Genomic DNA, 25,270 nt, shown 5'->3' with positions numbered 1-25,270 from the left:
AAGCCGTGAGGCGTGGCCAAAAAAATAAAAAATAAAATACACATGTGGCTTGCATTGTATTTCTTTTGGACCAGCACTGTTTTAGACTGTTTAGAAAGAAGGTTTTGTAGAGGAGGTGCATTTGGACCAAAGCCCTTCTCAAGAAAAACAAGAAAGATTTCTATACCAGAGCAGATGTGGAAATGATGGGTGAAGATAAAGGAATGTGGAGGATATATTGGTTATAAGCCTAGACAGATATTGTGTATTATGTCTCAGCCATATTCTGAGGTCTTTTCAGGTACCTCATTTGATTCTTGCAATAATATTCTGAGATAAGTACTCTTGTTGATCGTTTTACCCATAATGAAAGGTTTAGAGAGGTTCTATAACTTGCCCATAGACACACAGCTAGCAGGCAATGAAAGAAGGATTCACATTAGGCACACATTTGACCCAAAAGGTTATACTGCACAAAGGTGGTGTGGCCGGGCTTCCCTTGTGGCGCAGTGGTTGAGAGTCCGCCTGCCGATGCAGGGGATCCGGGTTCGTGCTCCGGTGCGGGAGGATCCCGCATGCCGCGGAGCGGCTGGGCCCGTGAGCCATGGCCGCTGAGCCTGCGCATCTGGAGCCGGTGCTCCGCAACGGGAGAGGCCACAGCAGTGAGAGGCCCGCGTACAGCGAAGGAAGAAAAAAAAAAAAAGATGGTGTGGCCATCTTTGCTGTGGTCCTGATCTCCTTCATTTCTGTAGGGTGTTTTTAAGACTTAGAGGAAGGAATGGAAAGAGCCCCATGTTTCACGCTAATTAATAAAAAGATTTTTCTAGATATATCTTAGTATTACCATTTACATTCCTAGTTTGTATAGTTTTTAAAAGTTAACACATTAGGACTGATGATTGGAATTAAATGGTAATTCTGCAGAATTTTGGTCTTTGGAGTGGAAATCTTTTTTTCTTTCAATTCAGTATTTGCTAAGTACCTGCAAAATACCTGGCACAGGCCTAGGAGAAGGGGGATTCAGAGATAAATCTGACACATTTCCTTCCTTCAAGGAGCTCATAAGTAAGCCATTCATGTATTACATTACCTGTTGGAATATCCTGAAATAATTTTTTTTAATGATGTACTTTTACCTTTTCAGCCAGTAAAGAAGAAGAAAATCAAGCGTGAAATAAAGATTTTGGAGAATTTGCGAGGCGGTCCCAACATCATCACACTGGCAGACATTGTAAAAGACCCTGTGGTGAGTGTAATAGGTGCTAGTAAGGCCCACCAGAGCTGAGGTGGTGTTTGACCCTGAGCACAACTGGCCTCTGTTTGTTCCTCCCTCTGCCATTAAGTCCTGCTTTAAAAGTGCTTAATCAGTTATACCACTTAACTAGCTTGGGTCTTTCTTTCAAAGAGATCTCCACCCACAGACTATTTCTTATTCTTCTAGGCTAAGAGACTGATAGCACTGGAAACTGAAATGTGTTAATCCATTTTGCAAACTCAGGTCCGATGCCGATGGGCGATGGGCGCATTGTTGGGCTGCCTAGAGCCTGGTGAGACTTCAGCTCCATGTCTTCTGTTTGAAATCCATCCCCAATATGACCTAAGTGTGGTGATGATCAGAGTGGGGAGGGCTTATAGCAATAGAGGGTTTCCTACTACTGAGGCAAGGACTGCCAATTTCACCACGTAGTGTCCGCAAACATTGTGCCCACTAAAGCTGCCAGGGCTATTACTAATGTGTGTTTTCTTTTTCTTTCCCCTAGTCACGAACTCCCGCCTTGGTTTTTGAACACGTAAACAACACAGACTTCAAGGTATAATGTATAACCAACCATTTCAAGCTGTTGGGTTTTTAGACCACATAGAAAGTCTTTCAGGGATGTTACTGTTAGAAGAGCTTCCTTCTAACTTACTTAAAAAGAGCTTTTCATCCTTACAGTGCTAATTTTTTTTCCTTTCCTCCCTCCCCCCCTCCCCCCTCCCCCCTCCCCCCTCCCCCCCCTTCCTCCCTTCCTCCCTTCCTTTCAGCTGCATTGGGTCTTAGTTGTGGCACGCGGGATCTTCGTTGAGGCACACGGACTTATCTAGTTGGTGGCGTGCGTGTTTTCTCTTTAGTTGTGGTGCACGGGTTCCAGGGCGTGTGGGCTGTCTCGTTGAGGCACGCAAGCTCAGTAGTTGCGGCATGCGGGCTTAGTTGCCCTGAGGCATGTGGGATCTTAGTCCCCTGACAGGGATCGAACCCACGTCCCCTGCATTGGAAGGCGGATTCTTTATCACTGGACCGCCAGGGAAGTCCCCTTACAATGCTAAATTTAAATATAGTCATACTCTTGTACAAACAGTGCTCACTTTCCATATCTTGGTATTTTGCCTTTTTATTTGTTTAGTGCTCTTTCTAATGACCAGTACTTTTATTTCTCACCATTTGACAGTTTACCATTCGTTTGACAGTTTCCGGTGATGTCATACTTAATGAAAGCAACAGCTCATGTTTAGTCAGGATCCGGCCTTAGGACATTCCTCTTTAAAATGACAAAGTTCAAGAAGAAATGTATTGTCTATATATAAAAGCAAGGACTGCTTGCTTATACCTTAGGATTCCTCAGAATCTTTGGGTTCTAGATCTTAAAAAGAGATGGGTGGGGAAGGGTAGTGTAAATTCTGGTAGAGCGCAAACCTCTGCAACAGATACTCTGACTTCTGGCCAATTTCAACAATTCTCAACTCCAGCACAACAGAAGAATGTAGGCACTCTCTTGGGTTTTAATTTGTAAAGGTATTTGACTTGCCTTTGCACCAGGCCAGTATCATTAGGTATATGGGTCTTCCCTGGTGGTGCAGTGGTTAAGAATCTGCCTGCCAATGCAGGGGACATGGGTTTGAGCCCTGGTCCAGGAAGATCCCACATGCCACAGAGCAATTAAGCCTGTACGCCACAAGTACTGAGCTTGTGCTCTAGAGCCGGCAGCCACAACTACTGAGCCCGTGTGCCACAACTACTGAAGCCCACGTGCTTAGAGCCTGTGCTCTGCAATGAGAGAAGCCACTGCAGTGAGAAGCCCGCGCACTGCAGCAACGAGTAGCCCCTGCTTGCTGCAGCTAGAGAAAGCCCGCGCACAGCAACGAAGACCCAATGCAGCCAAAAATAAATAAATACATAAATTTTAAAAAAAGAAATGTTAGGTATCAATAAATGAGTGAATTCTTTTGCTGAGTGGAGGAAAAAAGGAAGAAGAATTGTGTTAGAATCAGAATGATAATTTCAAGGAAAATGTTGTCAGAGGACACCACTGACCATTTAATGATATGTACATTTTTTTAAAGTCTGAAACTCTTTAGAAACTGGAAAAGATACATGACATGTTCAGAGTTTACTTTCATGACATGTTCAGAGTTTACTTTCAAATTGGGACAGTTCTATTAAATTGGCTCAGCAGATTTGACAGCAATGCATCTGCATACCCACTGGTGATCTGCAGTGCCTGTAACTGTAGGCCAAAGGTGAATTAATTCCCTACTAAGGAGGCTATGTGTTTGCCCACGTGTTTTATGAGAAGATCTGGAGGTAAATGAAAAACTACAAATGTATTTCAGTGCGTGTTGCATATGTAAATTGGTATGTTCCCAAAAGTAGATTATAGCTTCAGCAATATGAACTTAAGTAATTCTTCACTTTTATATATAGAGTTAAAGACCCAAAGTATCTCTTTCGTTTTATATTGGAGAAGTAGAGACTGGTGAACAGACAGATCTTAGAACAGTGGTAAATGAGCCCAGTCTTGATTTGAATTACTACAAATGAGGATGAGAAATTTCCTTCCTTTCAGTACTATTTCATGGCTCAAATGTTGCATTTGTCTTTAACAGCAATTGTACCAGACGTTAACAGACTATGATATTCGATTTTACATGTATGAGATTCTGAAGGTAAGAGAACCTTGAATACTAAATATCTTTAGATCTCCCCTTTGTTAAATAATCAAAATGACTGTAGGAAAGCCAGTGGGTTAACTTTGTAAAATATGGGGTTTGGGGGTCTGTTTATATAAATTTTTAATAAATTAGTAGCATCAGAATTCTTATGCTGATGTAAAGGTTATGGAATAAGGGTCTAGTAAGAATATAATTTATAATGCTTTGGAAGGGGTATTTAGAAGAGAGGTGGGACTCCTTAACAAATATCTCTATCTTGCTCTTACGAAAGTTACAGTTAAATTGTCAAAACTTGTAAAAAAAAAAAAAAACTCCTGGTGTAATGGCTTCTGGTGTACTTTATTTCACTTAAAATTGAACAAGTAAAACAGTAAGCTTGAACTCAGCCCTCAAAGGGCCATTGTCCTAAAGATTATGTAAATCTGTGCTTAGAGATTGGTGATTTAGAATGAACTTTGATTCCTGAAGTGGGATCACCAAATATATTGCTTCCAGTAGTCAGAAGATCAGCTTTATAGATAAGGAGATTGCTAAGAGTTGGCTAGTGTCTTACTAAATGAGGATTGACATAAAGCCTGCATTTGAACCTTAGAAGTACCCTGAAGAGACTATGCCAGCAGAAATGTTTGATCTTTCCATTCATTCAATGATATTTGATCATTCCATTCCATTCAATGATCTCGTGCATTATTGTGGCAAACAGGACTTCCGAAAGTTAAGGATATGCTTGCCTAACCCTGGGAACCATAGGAACCCAAGTTGCCCTTCAGAAAGGACAAGAACTTGGCCAATGACATCAGCTGACTTGAAGACCTGGATTAGCAAGCCCCAGAGGTTATGTCACTCACTAGTTTGAGATTGGACATGGTTTTCAAATTGGGTTTGATGTCATAAATCAGGAGTTGGCAAACTCCTTTACAAGGACAAATGGTAAAATGTTTGGCTTTGTGGTCCATAGAGTCTTTCTCACACTACTCACCTCTGATGTTGTAGCATTAAAGCAGCCACAGGCAACATGCAAACAAATAGATGTGGCTGTGTTCCAATTAAGCATTCACAAAAACAAGCAGCAGGCCGTATTTGGCCCATGGGCCATGGTTTGCCGACCTCTACTGCATACTCTTAGCTGCTAAAGAATTACTGTTCTTTGAATACAAGGTTTGTAGTACAGATGAGTTTTCTTCTTTTGAGGGGCTCGTGTTTGTGAAAATAATCCAGGCTTTGGGTAAGGGGGAGAAATTGGAAGTCATGTGATTGGTGTACGCTTTGAGTCTTTTTAACAAAAAGGATGTTGAAACAACTGTGCAAGAACAGGATTTGAAGTTTAGAGGCCATGCATGCATGGGTTTGCACAAGACTCTAAAAAGTACCTGCGGAAGTGATTGTCCTTACTTTGACTCTCAGGAGTGTTGTGAGGCTAGAAGGAAAACTGTGGAGGAAAAGGTAAGGGACTTTAACTAAAAAATCACTCTTATACAAGCTAACGCTTTCCTTTCTTACCTGTTCCTCCCACAGGCCCTGGATTATTGTCACAGCATGGGGATTATGCACAGAGATGTAAAGCCCCATAATGTCATGATTGATCATGAGCACAGAAAGGTAAAGTGGTAGATGGACAAGTCTTATTTATCAACATGATAGAGTTAACAACCCATCTTCAACATTTTATTCCTAGCATCTGTCATAGTCCGTGGTACCTGTCAGGCACTTAATAAATATTTGATGAATGAATGAATGAACAAATCAGTGTGGAATCTACAATATGACATTAATGAACTTATCTATGAAACAGACTCACAGACACAGAGAACAAACTGTGGATGCCAAGGGGGGGGTGGGGGAAGGATGGACTGGGAGTTTCTAGAATAGATAAACAACAGGGTCCTACTCTATAACACAGGGAACTATATTCAGTATCCTGTGATAAACCCTAATGGAAAAGAATGTATGTATATGTATGACTGAATCACTTTTCTTTACAGCAGAAGTTAACACAACATTGTCAATCAACTAGAATAAAATAAATTTTTTTTAAAAATCACAATGATTAAAACTTACTTCATTCATTCATATTCCTATCAAAAAGAAAACAGATTAGTGTAGTGGGTAAAGCATTAGTTTTGGCAGGGAACCTGGTTTCTAGTCTTATTTATTGAAAAACTACTCTCTTGGGAAATGCCTTTCTCCTCATCTGCCTCTTTTTTTTTTTTTTTAACCTATACAGTGAGTATACAAGTAATATTTGTCTTGCATGCCACTAGGTTACTGTGAGAATTAAGTGTGTACAGTTGTGAAATGGATGAAATATTCAGAAAATGCTGCTGCTTATTAGCAAGTATCATGAGGCCCCTGAGCTCTACAAGTACTTTTAATGAAAGCTGCAGTGTTACATTTCTGTTTTTTAAGGTGACCCAAGCCCACCTTTTATGCAGTGATGGCTCTCTGTTGTAGGCTTTGGGGATATAGGTGATTTGTTCATTCAGTTAGTATTCTTTTAAGCACACACTATGTAATAGGTATTGTTCTGGAGGCTGGGGATATATGTGTGAGACAAAAATAGATTAAAAATTCTTGTCCATAGGAGTTCACAACTGGGGGAGACTGGTAGGATAGAAAGTTAAAAGTGATGTGGAAGGGGCTTCCTGGTGGCACAGTGGTTGAGAGTCCGCCTGCCGATGCAGGGGACACGGGTTCGTGCCCTGGTCCGGGAAGGTCCCACATGCCATGGAGCGTCTGGGCCCGTGAGCCGTGGCCGCTGAGCCTGCGCGTCCAGAGCCTGTGCTCCGCAACGGGAGAGGCCACAACAGTGAGAGGCCCGCGTACCGCAAAAAAAAAAAAAAAAAGTGATGTGGAAGAAAAAATAAAACAGGATTAGGGAGTGGCAGAGGGTGTTGCAGTTTTAAACAAGGTGGTAAGGAGAAGGTTTCATTAGGAAGGTGACGTTTTGGAGAACGCTTGAAGGGAGTCAACCATGCAGTCTCAGGAAGAGGATATAGCAGATGCAAACCCCTGAGACAAAAATGTGCCTGGCGTGTTGGAACAGCACAAGGATAGAGCTGGGATGGAATGAACACGGGGAAGAGGGGAAGGAAAGGAGATCAGAGAGATAAATAGAACCAGATCATGCAAAACCTGGAAGATCACTGTCAGGCCTTTTCTCCGAAGACACAGGGGTTTTGCAGGATTTGAGCAGAGGGTTGGTAAGTTCTCACTTGAGTATTTAAAAGTTCACTACACATCTATTAGAACAGCTAAAATAAAAAATAGTGGCAGTTCCAAATACGGACAAGGATGCAGGGTAACTCAGTCTCTCATACATTGCTGATGGGAATGTCAAGTGGCATACTCATTTTGGAAAGTGTCAAACTATTGTTTTATAGTTTTGTCAGTTTCTTTAAAAGCTATAAACAATCCAGCAGTGACATTTATCCCAGAGAAACAAAGACTTAGACATGGTTTTCAAATTGGGTTTGATGTCATAAGTCAGGAGTTGGCAAACTCCTTTACAAGGACAAATGGTAAAATTTTTGAAGAAAGACTTAGGTCCACACAAAAACCTTCAGTGCATAAATGATTCATCAAACTCTGGTGTATCCATACCATGTAGTATTGTTACTGATTAGTAAGAACTATTGATAATGTAACAGCTTGGATGGGTCTCATGCTAAGTGAAAAAAAGCAGCCTCAAAAAGTTAAACTGATGGTTCCATTTCTATAATACTCTCAAAACAATAGTTAGAAAACAGAGAGGTTACCAGGGGTTAGAAAGTGAGAGGAAGGTATAGCATCTGTGGTGATGTCCTTTATCTTATGGTGTAAGCTATATGAAGCTGCACATGTGATAAAATTGTGTAGTACTATACACACTTACGCATGTAAAACTGCTGAAAAAGAAAGGTCTCTGAATTGTCAGTTTCCTGGTTTTGATATTGTACTATAGTTATGTAAGATATTACCATCAGGGGAACTGGTGAAGGGTACACAGAACATCTCCAAATTCCTATGAATTTATAATCATTTTTAAATAAAAATACTTTTTAAAAGGATCATTCTGGTTCCTGTGTGGAGAATTGAGGGTAAAAGTGAAAGGTAGACCAGTTAAGAAAAGCAGCTCTTGCAATAAATCAGAGATTGGTGATGGCATGGACCGGAGCAATGGCAGTGGATGTGATGATATGGTCAGAATACAGTAGAGCCAACAGGATTTGTTAACAGATTAGACTTGGGGTGAAAGGGAGACAAGAGTCCAGGGTGAAAAGTTTTTGACCTGAATGACAGGATAAATGGAAGGTAACAGAGGAGGAGGAATCTGGGAGAAACAGGTTTTGCAGGGAATTACCAGAGGTTTAGTTTTGAGATGTCTGTTAGGTGATCACAGAGAGATGGCTGGTGATATGTGTGGGCTAGAGAGTGTAGGTGGGAAAAGCAGAGATACTGTGTGTGAAGCCACAAGACCAGAAATGGTCATCTGGGAATACTTATTGATAAGACAGGAAGCTCAGGGACAGCTCTGGAGCACTGATATTAAGAGGTTGAAGAGAAAGATGATAAAAAAGTTATATCTTCTTTCATACCTTTTGTTATATTTCCCTTTGTTTACTAAAAGAAGACACTGAACCTAATTAACAGTGAACTTTTGGAGACAGTACTGGAGCAGTCAGGCATTACTCAGACCCTAGTGCTCACACTTCAAATCATGGTCATGGTTTGCACACAAAGGGCAAATAAGGTTGCCTTTTTTTTTTTTTTTTTTTTAAATTGGGGTATAGTTGCTAAGGTTGCCTCTTGTCCTTGCTACTACTGTTTCCACTTTCAGGATACATTTTGGTAAGAGCTGTTTTGTGTGGCTTTTCTCTTACTGCATTCACTCAGTAAATATTTTTAGGTTTTCTCCTGTGTACTGGGCATTACATTGAATTCTAAAAATTAGCAAAGGTGAATAAAACAGTCCCTACCCTCAAGGATCTTACTGTCCATATTTTTTTTTTAAAACGTTTTCTTCTTTACTCAGTTTTTTTTTTCTTTAAATAAATTTATTTATTTATTTTTCTCTGCGTTGGGTCTTTGTTGTTACGCGCAGGCTTCCTCTAATTGTGGCAGGCGGGGGCTACTCTTCATTGTGGTGTGCGGGCTTCACATTGCGGTGACCTCTCTTGTTGCAGAGCACGGGCTCTAGGCACGTGGGCTTCAGTAGTTGTGGCATGCGGGCTCAGTAGTTGTGGCTTGAGGGCTCTAGAGTGCAGGCTCAGTAGTTGTGGCACACGGGCTTAGTTGCTCCGCGGCATGTGGGATCTTCCCAGGCCAGGGATCAAACCCATGTCCCCTGCATTGGCAGGCAGATTCTTAACCACTGTGCCACCAGGGAAGTCCCCAGTCCATCTTTTTTTAAAAGGTAGCAAACAAATATTCAGTAAAGAGCTGTAGGTTCTATTAAAGAAATTTTAAGGTTCGTTGGGTAGGGGGGCATATCAAAGACAATAGTTGCTTCTATTTGCATAATTAGAAAAGACTTCATTAAAGGAGCTAACTTAAGTAACTCAAAAGATGAGGTGTTCACCACAGTAGGAGTCTATATTGAATAGTGGAGACATTCTAGTCAGATGAGCAGTTTAAGAAATTTGCAAGCAGCCACATAGCACAGGGAGATTAGCTCAGTGCTTTGTGACCACCTAGAGGGGTGGGAGAGAGGGAGACGCAAGAGGGAAGAGATATGGGGACATATGTATATGTATAACTGATTCACTTTGTTATAAAGCAGAAACTAACACACCATTGTAAAGCAATTATACTCCAATAAAGATGTTTTTTAAAAAATCACTAAAAAAAAAATTTGCAGAAGCACAGAATGAGATTGTATTTTTCAGGAACTGTAAGTCACACTAGAGCAAAGGAATTAGATCCTGGAGAGAACCCTGTATGTCAAGCTAAGAAGTTTTATTTTCATCCTAAATGCAATAGGTGGTCACTGAAGGGGTTTCAATAGAGAGTGACATAGCTGTTATTTTTAAAAAGATTACTCTGGGGAATTCCCTGGTGGTCCAGTGGTTAGGACTCTGTGCTCTTGCTGCCGAGGGCCCGGGTTTAATCCCTGGTCAGGGAACTAAAATCCCACAAGCTGCACAGCGCAGCCAAATAAAAAGAGTGCTCTAATGGCAGTGTGAGGGGTAACTCAAAAGATGAAGTCACTCATTATTTATTATCTTCTTATTTCAGCTACGGCTAATAGACTGGGGTTTGGCTGAGTTTTACCATCCTGGCCAAGAATATAACGTCCGAGTTGCTTCCCGATATTTCAAAGGTCCTGAGCTACTTGTAGACTATCAGGTGAGAAGAGGAGGGCAGATAAAATTTTGGTCCTTGTGTTTATTTTGCACATAATTTGCAAAAAATGTCATTTTGCACTTTTGAGTAGGCCATTTATGCACATCCATGGCTATCCCTTTTATAGGAATGTAAAATATGAATCACTTCAGTTCATCTGCCACAACTTATGTTTGTATTGTCATAATGTCAGTAGAATATGAATAGATCTGCATTTGATCCTAACTGAAGAGAAAGACACTTTTTCTAATCAGAAATTACAAAGCTAGTTTGAGAATTGTAAGCTAGATTTAACCAACCTTAAAAGTAAACTGAAAAAAATGTTCTCTTCTTAAATTATATCTAGATATAAAGACCTTCCCTCTACCAAAAAAGAAAAGAAAGCACTCTTCTCACGGAAACAAAATCCTTGGGAATACCTTTCCTGCCCCAGTCCTCCCAGGTGTTATCAGATACCTTAAAAAGTTCAGACTCTGTCCTAGAAATTCCTTTTCTGGGGTCTTGAGGATATAACCCTGAGTTCAAAAAACATTTTATACATAAAAATATTCTTTACAACATTATTTATAATAGTGAAAAACAGAACACTATCCTGTTGTAGGAGAAGTTAAAGATTAAATTCTGAAGCATTCATGCAATAAAAAAATGATACACGTTAGAAGGTTTCCATAGGCTGACAATTGGGTTGTTCTTACGTAAGTGAAGAAAGTAATTCAAAATAGTATGTACAGATTTAAAATGAGGGTGGGGGAGCATGGGTGGGAATGCATAGAAGAAAAACATGTTTTTGGTATTTGGACTTTAAGTCAGTGGAGTGGTTTGTTTTTAATAAAAAGCTTTTCTAAAAAAATTTGAAGTGACAGGATTCATTCTTGTCATTTCATGTGTGATGACGACATTTTCTTTAATGCAGATGTATGATTATAGTTTGGATATGTGGAGCTTGGGTTGTATGCTGGCAAGTATGATCTTCCGGAAGGAGCCATTTTTCCATGGACATGACAATTATGATCAGGTGATATATGTTGTTCCTATTAGGAAATTTACTGGTCTTACCAAGTGACGGCCAGATCTGCTTACCCATTAGAAACTGCAGTGGATCTTGCTAAAATACAGATGCCTGGCCCCCCGCACCTGAGAGCTATTAAATTAATAAGTTAGAATCTGAGAGTGGGACCCTAGAATAATTTTCAAATATTTGCTTGTCAGCCAACCTGACATTGATCCTTGGATTGGTGTCTTGGGAACTATTGGTTCAGCTTTTGAAATTAGAGTTTTTCCTTTGCATTGCTTGTTTAATTGTGAGATGTACTTGTATATACATGTTTTAGGAAATATTTTACAATTCAAAGAATAACAGTTTAAAATATAGGATATTACCTTAGAATCTCCTAATGTGAACTTTTATTAGGATTAGGAATGTTTTCTCCAACATGTTGGTTTATATGTGGTATTTCTGTGATCCTTTTGTCTCGTCATACAGATTGAGTTGATGTATGTCAGTAGAAATATAGATGGTATTTTTTATACTAGCTGCACTTCCCCTTGTAGATCAAGGGGCCATTTCATTCAAGGGAACCTGGAATGATTCTAGGGCCTTGTGGAAGGTACTGTTGCCTTGTTTGACCACAATGACTTTTTTTTTTAATTAAACTTTATTTTAAGGTAATGTAAATTCATGTGAAGTTGTAAGAATTAATACAGAGAAATATGGTGTGCCTTTTATCCAGTTTCCCCCTAACATAACTTTTTGCAAAACTATGTACAGTATCACAACCAGGATGTTGATATCAATATAACCAAGGTACAGAACATCTCTGTCACCTCAAGGATCCTTCATTTGCCCTTTTATAGTCGCACCAAGTTCCCCTCCCCCTCTTTTATGCTTCTCTGTTGTAATCTCCATTTCTGCAATTTTATCATTTCGAGAATGTTATATACGTATGATGACCATTTTTCACATGAGTCGAAGAATACCATGTGAATTCAGTTAAAATCAGCAACTCTTTATCAGGTGCCATGCAGAATTGAGGAATATAGACAGAAAGAAAGAATAGCCCCTCATCTCAAAAGTTCTTCATAGTCTGTCTAGCAAGGGAACCAAACATATAAGAAAGTAAGTTACAGTAGTAAATGTCAGAGTAGAAGTGTAGACAAGATACAAAAGACAGTTGTAATGGGAATGAGTGGTCTGAGTATATGGGGTTGGGGGGGAGCTTCCCAAAGGAAGTGACATCTTCAGCTGGGTTGTAAGGGGGAAAAAAATAAGACTTCACCAGAAGGAAGGAAGCGGGTTATAAAGTGGTTTGCTTTTTCTGTTTGATACATTCACATCAGTAATAATTTAGGGAACGTTATGTGGAAATCCATTCATGTTGTGCAAAAAAAATTGAAGTAAATTGGTTGTAACATTCATACCTGTAGCCATGATGATCCGTTCTGTTAATTCAGTCATGGTTAATTGTTGATTTAATCATGTAATATGCGTTTGGTGTGGGTTTTGTCTTCTTCAATCCTAGTTGGTGAGGATAGCCAAGGTTCTGGGGACAGAAGATTTATATGACTATATTGACAAATACAACATTGAATTAGATCCACGTTTTAACGATATCTTGGGCAGGTAAGTCACAAAATAAAATCTGTGCATCTGTACCTTAAGCAGTTTGGGTGTAAACTGGTACTTTGGATCCCCAGAATAGTTATGTTCTCTTTGCCAACACTGCTGAGGTATCTCTGGTCCACTGCTACAGAATGCTGCATAGGCAGGCGTGTGATAAAAGCATTGGATTGAATGGCCATTTCCCCAGATGCACTTACAGGATTCTGAGTGTGGAGGTTGTAGTCAGAAGATTCCTGACTATGTAGAGTCTAGTAGAAGGGTTACAGTTGAGTCAGAAATCAAAATCTCCTGATTCAACTTGCTCCTCTAAATGACAGAATTGTCTCTAAGAGAAAGAAATAGTCATAGAATAAGTACATGCTTCAAGACTGATGTGCAGACAACAGACTCTAAAAATAGTGACTAGACACAATACTAACTCATTCACCACTTAACAGGAAGAGGTGAACTTTCTTGATACAAAGGCTTTTCCTGGCCAAGTGGCAGAGATGCCAGGAAAGGGGGTGTGGGGGATGGGGAGGGAGGCCTGGTTAGCCCAGCCACCTGGCCCTCCTTGCTGTGCAGGAGCATTCAGTCCTGTAAAGTAACCTGAATTATGTTTCATAAAATTATGGGGACCCAGATTTCTCTTTTCTGCAACACTGCTATTTCCAGTCTCTCCAATTAGCTTTGTTGTCTCTGCAGTGGCAGAGCGGTATAAGACTAGTCTCTTGAGTTTTTATTTCTCTTGTGATTGGCTGGAATCCTAGCCACTAAGGAAAATGTAGGAGTGAAATGTTGGGCTTCTCTGCCCCTTGGTCCATTTCTCATTCCCCCTTTTGGCTCTGCAGACATTCCCGTAAGCGATGGGAACGCTTTGTCCACAGTGAAAACCAGCACCTTGTCAGCCCTGAGGCCTTGGATTTCCTGGACAAGCTGCTGCGGTACGACCACCAGTCACGGCTCACCGCAAGAGAGGCCATGGAGCACCCCTATTTCTGTGAGTCCAGCTGTTCAGTCCACAGAGCCTGTGCAGGCCTGCCCAGTAGATTGTACCAGGCAGGGGAGAATATATGCTGTGAAGAAAGCCCTGGGCCCAGAGCCCTACAGAACAGAATTGGAATTCCAACCTCCTGTACTTAGCTTGCTGCAAGGTTACTTCACCCACAGTGAGCCTTGGTTTCTTCAGTGGGGACCATGATTGTTGAGAGGATTCTTATCTAACACAGAGTACCTGACTCATGATCACTCCTAAATAAATTGCTTTTCTTACTGCGTGGGTGACACTTCTCAGTGGCTAGTCTGGAGTGGTTGGATTAGAACATACAGCCCTATATCTGTCCCGTCTCTTGTTAATCGTTTGTTGGAGAGAGCCAAAAAGGCTTGAAAACCTTATTGTATGAACACCTTGACCTAGGTTTGTGAGTATAGCTAACTGTTGTCATGAATGAAAATGCCACTTAGCTGCACCCCATCCTCACTGTGTTGGGTTGTTCCTTGGGGAGTGGTTGGGTGGTATTTTAGTGAATCAATTACACTCTTGCTCAGTCTCCTGTACCTGAAGCAGACTGAAAGGCTGATGGAGATGTAGAGTGAAGTCTGTGGTCATAGCACTAATTTGCACAAGCCTGTAGTTTTGGCCTGTTTGGCACCAAGCTGTAAACCGCAGTAAAACCAATTCACTCTGATAATATATTTCTGTTTGGGTAAGGATAAATTGTATTATGTCATTAAATTCTAACAGGATTGGTTTTGTTTTAAATTAGCTCTACTATGGATAATTACCTCCTTTTCCTACTATTTAGTTTAGTAGTTGGCCTTTACCACAGTTTGACAGGAAAGATAGTTTTATTTTGTATTACTTGTTCAATTCATAGTGAAGGCAGTTGACACCTTAATTCTATTACTAAGGGAATAATATGGAATACAAAATGTAAAGAATGAGGATGACTGCTTTAAGGCCCCAGCCCATTAGTTTAATCCTTCAAGCATAACAGAATCTAACCTTTTTGTCTCTTTTCTAGACACTGTTGTGAAGGACCAGGCTCGAATGGGCTCATCTAGCATGCCAGGGGGCAGTACGCCTGTCAGCAGCGCCAATATGATGTCAGGTCAGTTCATTGGTAAATTTATTTTTTTAAGAAAAGATAGAAGTCAGTTATCATTCTTAATTTTGCTCCCTCTTTGTGACCTGATTTCTGTGGCCCTCCCTCTTCTCTATAATGATTACCTTATTGACATACTGCCCTGTATGGCTCTCCCCACCAGGTTTCAGGATGCTTTTGAAACCTGGTATACCTTAATGGCCCTGCCTTGAGTAAGAGTATCAACAGTCTCTTCTAGGCCAGAATCACAAAAATTATTTGGGACTTGAAAGTCTCAACAAGCCATGAGGAGTAAAGAGATCCTTTCATCTCACAGGTTAGAGTGACAGTAGGTGATGCTGTCCTCAGAAACAAGATTAAGAAAATGAGGGAGAGTAGAGATGGGGTTTGTACATGGGTATATATGCGTATAAGAATGGTTCTCGGGCTTCCCTGGTGGCGCAGTGGCTAAGAATCTGCCTGCCAATGCAGAGGACATGGGTTCGAGCCCTGGTCCAGGAAGATCCCACATGCTGCAGAGCAACTAAGCCCGTGTGCCACAACTACTGAGCCTGCACTCTAGAGCCCGCGAGCCACAACTACTGAAGCCTGTGCGCCTAGAGCCCGTGCTCCGCAACAAGAGAAGCCATTGCAATGAGAAGCCCGCGCACCGCAACGAAGAGTAGCCTCCGCTTGCTGCAACTAGAGAAAAGGCCGCGCGCAGCAACAAAGACCCAACACAGCCAAAAATAAAATAAATAAAATTAATTAATTAAAAAAAGAATGGTTCTCTGAGTTTTTCCAGAGCAACTACAGTGTACCTAGTAAATTATAATGTTTTATATGAAATTATCTTTAATGTTGTTGAGTCATTATGATTTAGAGCGAGTTTTTACCCAGAAGAAGCCACAGTTACCCAAAAGAAGCCATAGGCCTGTCCCCTAAGAATTATATATGTAGGCAGCGTCCACATGAATATACTCGTGATCGTGAGGGTACTTAGACACCCTCAAAGAATTGCTGTTGTCTGAATTCTTTTTTTAAAGAACTAGCTGCCTTCTAGAGTTTATCCTCTGGGTATCATGCCAACGTGCAAAATGATATATGTCCAAGGTTACTCATTCTAGCCTTATCTGTAATCAAAGAACATTAAAAACAGCTCCGTGTAGAGTAGGGAACTGATAAAATGAATTACAGGGCATCCATTCAGTGGAATGCTATATGGCTAGAGAAAAGAATGAGTGTTTCGTGTTCTTGTCTAGTTTCAACTCCAAAGTGGTAATGTGAAATGAAGAAAGCAAGATACAGGACCATGTCCAAGACCAGGAATGGGCAAGAATATATAATCACATTCTTATATGTGATTCTTATATGCATATTTTTATAAAATTATATTTAAGTATATGCATAAAATATTTCTGGAAGGGCACACCCCAAAAGTGGTGCCATAAGTTGGCCAAGTGACAGGGCAAGGAAAATTCTCACTGTGTACTCTTTTCAGCTATTTTTAAGTCATGTAACTATATTGGCTATTCAGAAAATATACAACGTTTTGAAAATGTAAAGAACTAGCTGATTGAGGGCAGTCTAACAGGTAATCTGATCATGGGTGGAAGAAACTAAATGGAAGTAAATCCTAAAACACTATTTTAGCTTACAGATGAGAAATGATCCTTTCTGCACTGAAAATGCTGGCTAACAAGGGAATGTGGTCATGAGCATGAACTTTGACTCCAGCCTTCTACTGTTCAGTTCATAGTGACTAGCCACATGTGGCTATTTATATTGACTGAAATCAAATAAAATTGTAAAATCAGTTGCTTAGCTACACTAGCCACATTGCAAGTGCTCAGTAGCCACATATGGCTAGTGGCCGTCAGTACAGATTACAGAGCATAAAGTTTGGTTGGACATGCTGCCCTAGACAGGCTTGGGTTGGAATCCAAGCATAGATGCCACTTACTAGCCATGCACCTTGGACAAACCGCTTAAACTCTCCAAACTTAGATTTCTTTACCTGTCTACTAAATTTATTGGAGCTTGTCATTTTAATTTGTGAAGATTTAATTTGAAATTAGATTTACTTTGTAAAAATCTAAGGAGAGGCCTTTAATAAAGTGAGAATTTGTGTCACTTTTGCGATAGGTGCTCTGAAAAACTGGTGACTAAGATTTCCATGGTGTCTCTAGCTCACTGTCAGCTGTTGTCTTTCAGGGATTTCTTCAGTGCCAACCCCTTCACCCCTTGGACCTCTGGCAGGCTCACCAGTGATTGCTGCTGCCAACCCCCTCGGGATGCCTGTTCCAGCTGCCGCTGGCGCTCAGCAGTAATGGCCCTTCTGTCTCCTGATGCCTGAGCAGAGGCTGGGGAGTCACTCACTCCCTCGATGCAGCTTGCGCCTGCGGGGGGGCGGGGGTGAAAGACTTCAGAAGCACCGTGTCTGAACCGTTGCTTGTGGATTTATAGTAGTTCAGTCATAAAAAAAAAAAAATTATAATAGGCTGATTTTCTTTTTTTTTCTTTCTTTTTTTTTTTAACTCGAACTTTTCATAACTCAGGGGATTCCCTGAAAAATTATCTGCAGGTGGAATATTTCACGGACAAATTTTTTTCTCCCCTTCCAAATTCAGTTCCTCACCACTAAAGAACAAAGATAAACCAGCCTCAATCTGGCTGCTGCGCTTGGGTGGAGATCTCTTCCCATGCCCACCATTGCTCCCCTACCATCCCACACTTCGAGGGGTTTGTATTTCATGCTCTCCTCCAGAGATTACAAAAATGTAGCTTCTTGAAGGGAGGTGGGAAGGAAGGAGGAAGGAAGGACCCAACCTATAAGAGCAGTGTACTGCTAGTCACTTATATCACTTTACTCCAAAAGTGCTTCAGTGGGGTTATACTGGTGAATCTAGTGGAAATATGTCTTAGTTACACTGAGATGCTGAAAATCTACCCAAAGTGCAGACAGGTCCTGAAAACGTCTGTTCAGTATGAATCATGTCTTATTGACCTAACCTAAATCCAACTCACTTACAATTTAGTTTCAGTTCAGTTTAAAACTTTAATACTGTCCCTCCCAGGCTCCTTACCTTGGTCCTCTTCCCCTTTCATCTCCCAACATGCTCTATAGCTGGTAGGAGGGGGAAGGCAAAGTCTATTTCAATTTTCTTTGACTTGGCCCTTTTGGATTCAGTTAGTTACTGGGTATAATTATTGCTTTTTACAAAAGAAAAAAACATTGTCTATGTTGGTTTCATGCTAGTAACTCTTGAAGAGCTAGTGAGAGATGTGGCCACTGCATTTTATTTTAAGCTTTCTACCTTTTCCTCCTACCTTCCCCTTCCCTCACATGCCATCCATTGAGAAGACCTGCCCCTCAGTCTTGTAAATGTACCTGAGAGGTAGGAGCAGAGCCACTATCTCCAGTGAAACTGAAATGGTAGACCTGTAATTGTGGGAAAACTAAACTCTCTTGTTACAGCCCTGCCACCCCTTGCTGTGTGTATATATATAATACTTTGTCCTTCATATGTGAAAGATCCAGTGTTGGAATTCTTTGGTGTAAATAAACGTTTGGTTTTATTTATCAAGGTTAGATTTAAGTTCCCTGTGTAAAGGTCTCGCTGGGTGGGTGGCTCACGTTCACATCTGAGGGGCCTGCAGCCCTGTACCGTGGAGGCTTCCCAAGGCCCCCATTTTTATACAACCCTCGTTCAACCCATGGTACCGGGCAGGCAGAGAGGCCTTAAAAAAGCTCCACAAGCCAAAGCGTCTCTGGGGATTAAGGATCCTTTGCCATAAATTCATTTTGTGTCTCAGCAGTGCAGGGATTGGGGATGGGAAGAGTCGCCAGTTTTTGTGTGTTTGTGTGTGTAAAGTGGATTTTCCACTGTAATCCAGCCACCTAAGTTTATCAGGTGCTTCACTGAGGAAGCCTAGTTTTTTAAGCACAATAGCAAAACCATCAGCTCTGTATTTTCTCCTGTTGCTTCATTACCGTAGCTGCTTGTGGGGACTAGGAAAAATTCTTCCAACATATTTTAAGGCCTGAAGTCTTAGTTCCCCATTCTCCTACCTTTATAGATTCACAAGTCTTTCTCACCTGGGCGTCATAGATAAACATAATTGTTTGAGGAGTTGAATTTAATGAACTTATCTAACTTTGTAACCCATCTTAGCTCTAGTAACTTTATCAGAGGTGGTGGCTTTAGTGAATATAATGGTAAACTTTAGAGGAAGCTAAAGCCTCCTTTTATAGTGCTTCTCAACCATAGGGAAGACACTCTATGTGGCAGGGTGATCTTCTTCGTGGCCACTTACAGTGGATATTTATTGTTCTCGACCCTTTTATGCCCTAGAATGCTGTGGGGGTTACCATGTTGAATTTGTGCAGAACCTCAAAGCACCAGATGTGCCAGAGATGCAGTTTGAGATTACGTTTGCACTGGATTGTGATTTGAACAGGACACTTATGACTGATGAATTATTTCTTTTGAGGTGGGGAGGAGGGCTGTAAATCAAGACTTCACATCCCACCCTTGTAGCTCAGAGAACCTAGGTGTAGCTGAGGCTGATGTGGGGAGCTGCAAACAGCTGGACCTCCTAACGTGCATCAGACCTTGCAAGAAACGTAAGGTGAATGCAGAGGACTCTGAAATGCCACCCAAGAGCCTTTTAAAAGAAATAGAAGTATTTAAAATGCTACTTAAGGAGTCACTGCAGAAGCATGAAAAAAAAAAAAAGACCCAATTGGGTGGGTGGGTGGGGGGCAAGGGTTTACAGAGTAACAACTTCTGTGTTGTTGTAAATTACCTCATCTGTATACCTTGTATTGGGACACTTCATTTCTCAGCACTACCTGTGTCTGCATTGATTAGATGGCAGGAAATGGAAAGCCAATCTAAGACACTTGTGTTGGCAATTACTCTGAAAGGTTCTTTAAGTATTTTTTTAACTTTGTTTGAAGTGCTCCCTCCCCCCTTTTAAGTTTGAAGTCATAAGTTCCCCCTCCCCACCTTGATGATTTATTGGTTGTAATTGTATTGTATTTGGTATAACTAAAACATAACTGTGCTGGGAAGAAGTTGTGCCATGAAGGTCTTTAATTTTTTTTTAATAAAAACATTTAAACAAATGAAATGTCCCTGCAGCCTGAGCAATATGCTTCTCCAACCGACACCGTGTGTGTGACAGATGGCTTAGTTCTCAAGTGCTTTGAATTTAATACTGGGCTGATGGAGATGTGAAATGGGATGAATTAAGGTTGGTTGAGGAGCACTGAAGTGTAGGAGTTTTTGACATTGAGAGACAGTGAAGAGAGCATGATGTTGTTGCTAAACAGGACTGGTTTCATTCCTGCCCTCGTCACATACTTGGCTACTTGGCAAGTTACTTCTGAATCTGTTTCATCATCTATAAAATGGAGCCACTGCTTCTTTGGGATTAAATGAGAGTGAATGTCAAGTGTCTGGCACCTGTTATGCCCTTGTTCAACCTAATACCCCTGGCCCCTGGTATGGGGGATTAGTCCTTGGCCCTGATTTTGCAAGTAATTCACAGCATGATCTCTCCTCTGGGCTCTCTTGGGACCAGTGTGTGTTCAGTCAGGGGAGTCTGGATGAGATGTCTTCTGAGTTCCTTTTCAGCTCTGACACTGATTTTAGAAAGTTTGAGTTGGTGCGTAAATACAGAGGTCCATGGAGACAGTTGGTTTGTTAGCAGAAAAGGCCAGTGCTCAGTGAATGGCAGTAAGCCCTGTGGAAGGTCAGCCTTGGAGAGACCTCCAGTGCAGGAGGCAACGTGCAGTCTTGGTGCCTGGAATGAAGGCATATGCTGGTGAGCAAATGGGGACATACTTGGCAGCTTTAATAGAAACTACCAAAAGGGCTGGTAAAAGAGGTGAACAGAGTTTACTTGCTTATTAATGTCAAATGAGTAAATTCTACAACAGTATATACTTGAATTTTCATTTATTCTTTATCATTTAACAACAGTTGAAAAGTTGAAATCAGGAAATGCCGTTATCCCAAATTCTTAGTTTCCTTTAAATGTTCAGTGCATCCGTATGTTAATAATATTGGGAGTTGAGAAGTGTGGTTTAGATAAAAGGAACCATTGTGTAATATCTTATATCTGAAATGCCTAACTTACATGAACATTAATTTCTCACATTTACTCTTATTTTATCCATGAGACAGATAGGAAGATTAAGTTGTTAGAGTGGGCCTATTAGAGACAGAGGAATATATTTGGTAAAATTAGATCTTCAGGGTATGGCTAATTACTGTAGTCCTAAAGTAGTAGAGAAAATTGTGGATTGGTTGACAGATTTGGACATTTTTATTTCCTCTCAATCTTTAAATTTCATCTTGTTTCACCTGTTGTCAAGTGTGGTTACAATTAGAACTGACCTTTTGAGTATCTCTTGAAAAAATCTAGTTTTGTCACCACTCCCACTAGCAGATTTCTCTCCTGAGATTAGAACTGGGTTTGAGTAGTTGTTTAATCGTAACAGTCCTTGCCTGTACTTCCCTGCTGGTAATTTCCTCCTCCCTTGTGCTGATTCATGCTCCATCCTATGTAAAAGTCACCTCTCTCTGCTTCCCCCACTGCCGTCACTACCCCTGCACCCTTTTTCCTTATAACACCTGACCTTATGTTATTTTTGTCTCTCTCCCCACCTGCATGTAAAGTCCCTGATGACCTTGTATGTCTTACTAATCTGTGCATCCTCATAAAAAACTTTTTTTTAAGTGTGTTAATATCCTTCAGAATTGAAGAGGATCAAATGGAGTAGCACGAAGAAAATGCTTAGCATCATACCAGCCTCATAATAGATGCTCAATAAATAGTAATTCCATCCTCCACTCCCAGTTCCACCTTCCCCCTCCTCCACACACAATAAATTAGTGGGAGTGTTGTTGAATAAAGGACATGTCAAGATGAGAAGAGCCTTGTTCATAGATGTGCAGCTATAATTATAAGCCACAGGCCAGACTGGATTAACATGACAAAATGTTTATTTAATGTTTACTTATTTATTTTAATTATTTAATAATTTAATGAGCCCTTGGTGAAACCTTGAGTGGCTGAAGGCTGAGCAACGATCCTGACCAATTTAGTAGAATTAGGTGCTACAATATCCCCTGCTTTCCACCATTGGTATATAACAATGTGAAATTCAGGCTGTTCTCCAAGTAGAACAGATACAGAGGGTGTCACAAGGTAGTCTGGTTCTGGAGTCGATGTGGACGAGTGCTTTCTAGATTTCATAACTCTACTAGGATTCTGTGCTAAATTTACCACTTCAGAGAAGCAACCTAGTAGAACTATAAATGCCCTGGTTCTGATAAGAGTTATGGCTGGCTGTGTAGTTCTGGCTCAGTAATTTAACCTCTCTGAATCTTCAAAACTGACTTAAATTATTATTGTAAAACATTTTAGATGTACCAAGTTGTAAAGAGGCTGTAACACACCCATGAACCCACTGCCCAAGTTAAGTCTGTATTACCAATACAGACGAAGCCCCTTTTGCCCCTCTTCTCTTCCTCCCTGCCCCAGAGGTTCTAATATCTTCTTCATATGTAAAATTGGGGTGTTAATACCTATTTTACAAGGTGGTTATAAGATTAGATGATAAATGTTTGGAAAGTGCCTGGCACACAGTAGAGTTGGGCTAAATATTCACTTCCACTCTGAACTGTATAGTTGTGCAGGTTACGTGCAGAAAAAGATTCCATGTCTAGGAATGCCATAGACTTGTGCATTTATTTCTACAGTTTTACAGTAGATGGCAGTAAAATACCTGGTTCTAGAAGAAAAAAATCCATGCATTAAATGACAGGTTTTCAACAGATGCAGGTCGTTTCTAATTTCCATGAAGGCCAGCATTGCCCTGTTCTCACCCCCTCTCACTCTTCTCCTCTAAGAGTCTATCACTCTTATCTCCTCTGAATTTTTAATTTCTCTACTGAAAGCCAAATATTTTTGCACTATAGCAAATTACAGTCTGGATTTGCCTCCCTGTGGTCATAATCACCAGAGATTCTTAGTGGTCTCAATGTAAGAAGCTCTTCCCCAGGCACCTCCAGATGGGAGTTTATAGGATGGACAGTCCCTTTCTTAGGGAAGTTCCCGAGGGGATTGGGTATTTCTGAGTCAGCTTTACTCTTGCATCATCTGCTTGGACAGAATTTTCTTGGCTCCTCTAATGATGAAAAGGAAAAGCAGCAGCAGCTGGCAGCTGGTTTCCTGATTTCACCCTGTGAGTCAGAGTCTCGGCTACAGCTAAACATTTGTAGACTTATCTAGAAAGGGAGCACTTTGCTCCTCTGTGTTGAACAGTTCTGGGAACTCCATGGTGAACTTCCTATGAAGAAACCTAAATACCCACAGCTCTCCACACCTCATTCTTTTCCCTGCTCACCCACTCAGCTCTGTCCCCTCAGCCCAGAATCAGAGTTTCTCATGGACTCATTTTCTTGACTGGTCTTTCCAGAATTCGTTTATAAAATATGCCGCTCAACAAACGTGTTGATGTCTGCGAGCCTGGTCCTACGCTAAACACTGGAGATTGGGAGAGATGAGACGCAAGCAGAAAGGCAGGAAACAAATTGTTCCCCAGGAAAAAATCATATTGCTAGTCAGCATGGTGGATTGAGCTAACTCGTAAGTACCCACCTCCTGCTCCAAATATGTGAGGATGCTGACTGACATAATTTACTTTCAAATAAATAGCCAATTTCAAAGAAAAAAGTGGAAATTCCCAGGTGGCAGAAAGGAAGACAGCATTCATTCTGAAGGTAAGTGGGTATTGAAGTCACAGTGAGCCCCCAACACAGGCTTGGATACAGATGGGCCTCAGAGCATAGGGGCTAAGGTTTGAATGCCCCCAGGGAGATAGGAGACAGCCTCAGTGCCTTTGAAGGTAAAAACAAAGAATCCCCTGGCACTTGAAAGAAAAGGCTGCTTCTGGGTAAAAAGATTAGAGGAAAACAAAATATTAGCTGTAGTTGCCTCTGGGAAGGGAGTTTGTGATGTTGTACAAAAACTCCTTAGGAAGAAAGAAGTCCTGAACTCTTGGGGGAGGAAGAATGGTCAGGAAAGCCTTCCCAGAGGAGGGACTGCTGGAGCTGGCTTGAGAGAGGTCCAGCCTTAGCAGGTTCGAGCTGCCAGAGCCCGCACTTGCCATCAGAACCCACGTCTCTTGCTTAGTTCTGCTTCCTGGACTGCCTTTTCATAGCTGTGCTTCCAGGAATCCCTGTCCAGGTTTCTAACGAATCATTATAGATAAACTTTCTTTCTCTTGCTTTTTGCTCTCTGGTCCTTTCAACAAAAAACACATTTATCCTCACACAGATCTCTAGGTCAGCTATAGTTCAACTGACCTAAACTGGTTCAGCCAAGCAGCTCTGCTTCAGGTTGAGGATTGACTGGGCTGGACTGGGCTCCTGTGTTGATTGGTTTCAGGTTTGCTCCATGTAGTTCCTTCTGGGTCCCATACCAAAGTTGCGGCAGCTACCCAGGGCATGTTCTGGTGGATTGCTGGGGCACAAGAGGCCAAAGGACAGACACCAAGCCAGAGAGAAATCCAAGAAGCTCTAAGAACACCAAGCAAACTTATACACAACTAGGCATATCATATTCAAAATGCTAAAACAGAAGACAAAAATCTTAAAGGCAGCTCAGAGGAAAAAATGACATTGCCTACAGAGGAAGCTAAGAATTATCAGAGACCATGCAAGCTAGAAGACAATGGAGTGACTTTAGTGCTGAAAGAAAAACAAAACAGTCAATTTAGAATCCTATACCCACTGAAAATATCTCTCAAAATGAAGAAGAAATAAAGCTTTTTCTCAAAGAAAAACTGAGGGAATATATTGCCAGGAGAAATATTAAAGGAATATTAAATATTAGAGGAAGTTCTTCAGACAGACGGAATATGATGCCAGACAGAAACTTGCATCTACACTGTGAAATTAAGAGTCCTGGGAATGGAATAAATGAAAGTAAATTTTTTAAAAAAATTTAATTGCCTTAAAAAAATAATTGAAGTCTAAAGTAGGAGGTCATCAAACTTTCTGTAAAGGAACAGATAAATAGTTTAGGTTTTGCAGGTTATATGATCTCTTGCAAGCAATCTACTGTTTGTGGCATGAAAGCGGTCTTAGACAATAGGTAAGTGAGCATGGTTGTGTTTCAGTAAAACTATTTATGGGCTCAGATTTGGATTTCATATAATTTTTATGTGCCGCAAATTATTCTACTTTGATTTTTTTGCCAATAATTTAAAATTGTAAAAGCCATTCTTAGCTCAGGGGCCATACAAAAGCAGTCAGTGAGCTGGTTTTGGCATGCATGT

At 40.9% G+C, this 25,270-nt stretch overlaps 1 protein-coding gene across 1 annotated transcript in view; it reads left to right on the top strand.

Moving 5' to 3' along the window:
* Positions 1-17,410, top strand: part of CSNK2A1 (casein kinase 2 alpha 1) — a 53,500-nt gene extending 36,090 nt beyond the window's left edge. Inside the window, exons 4-13 of the mRNA XM_079944761.1 lie at positions 1,124-1,225; positions 1,740-1,790; positions 3,844-3,903; positions 5,425-5,508; positions 10,123-10,233; positions 11,144-11,245; positions 12,750-12,850; positions 13,681-13,829; positions 14,854-14,940; positions 17,128-17,410. Of these exons, the coding sequence (XP_079800887.1) occupies positions 1,124-1,225; positions 1,740-1,790; positions 3,844-3,903; positions 5,425-5,508; positions 10,123-10,233; positions 11,144-11,245; positions 12,750-12,850; positions 13,681-13,829; positions 14,854-14,940; positions 17,128-17,243 (963 nt within the window). The 3' untranslated portion in view covers positions 17,244-17,410. The remainder of the gene's footprint in view (positions 1-1,123; positions 1,226-1,739; positions 1,791-3,843; positions 3,904-5,424; positions 5,509-10,122; positions 10,234-11,143; positions 11,246-12,749; positions 12,851-13,680; positions 13,830-14,853; positions 14,941-17,127) is intronic.
* The last annotated feature ends 7,860 nt before the right edge of the window (positions 17,411-25,270 follow it).

Source organism: Stenella coeruleoalba (genome assembly GCF_951394435.1).
Source record: "Stenella coeruleoalba genome assembly, chromosome: 15".
Classification (NCBI taxonomy): Eukaryota; Metazoa; Chordata; class Mammalia; order Artiodactyla; family Delphinidae; genus Stenella; species Stenella coeruleoalba.
Note: the sequence above shows the minus strand (reverse complement) of the source record. Positions and strands in the feature narration are given on the sequence as shown.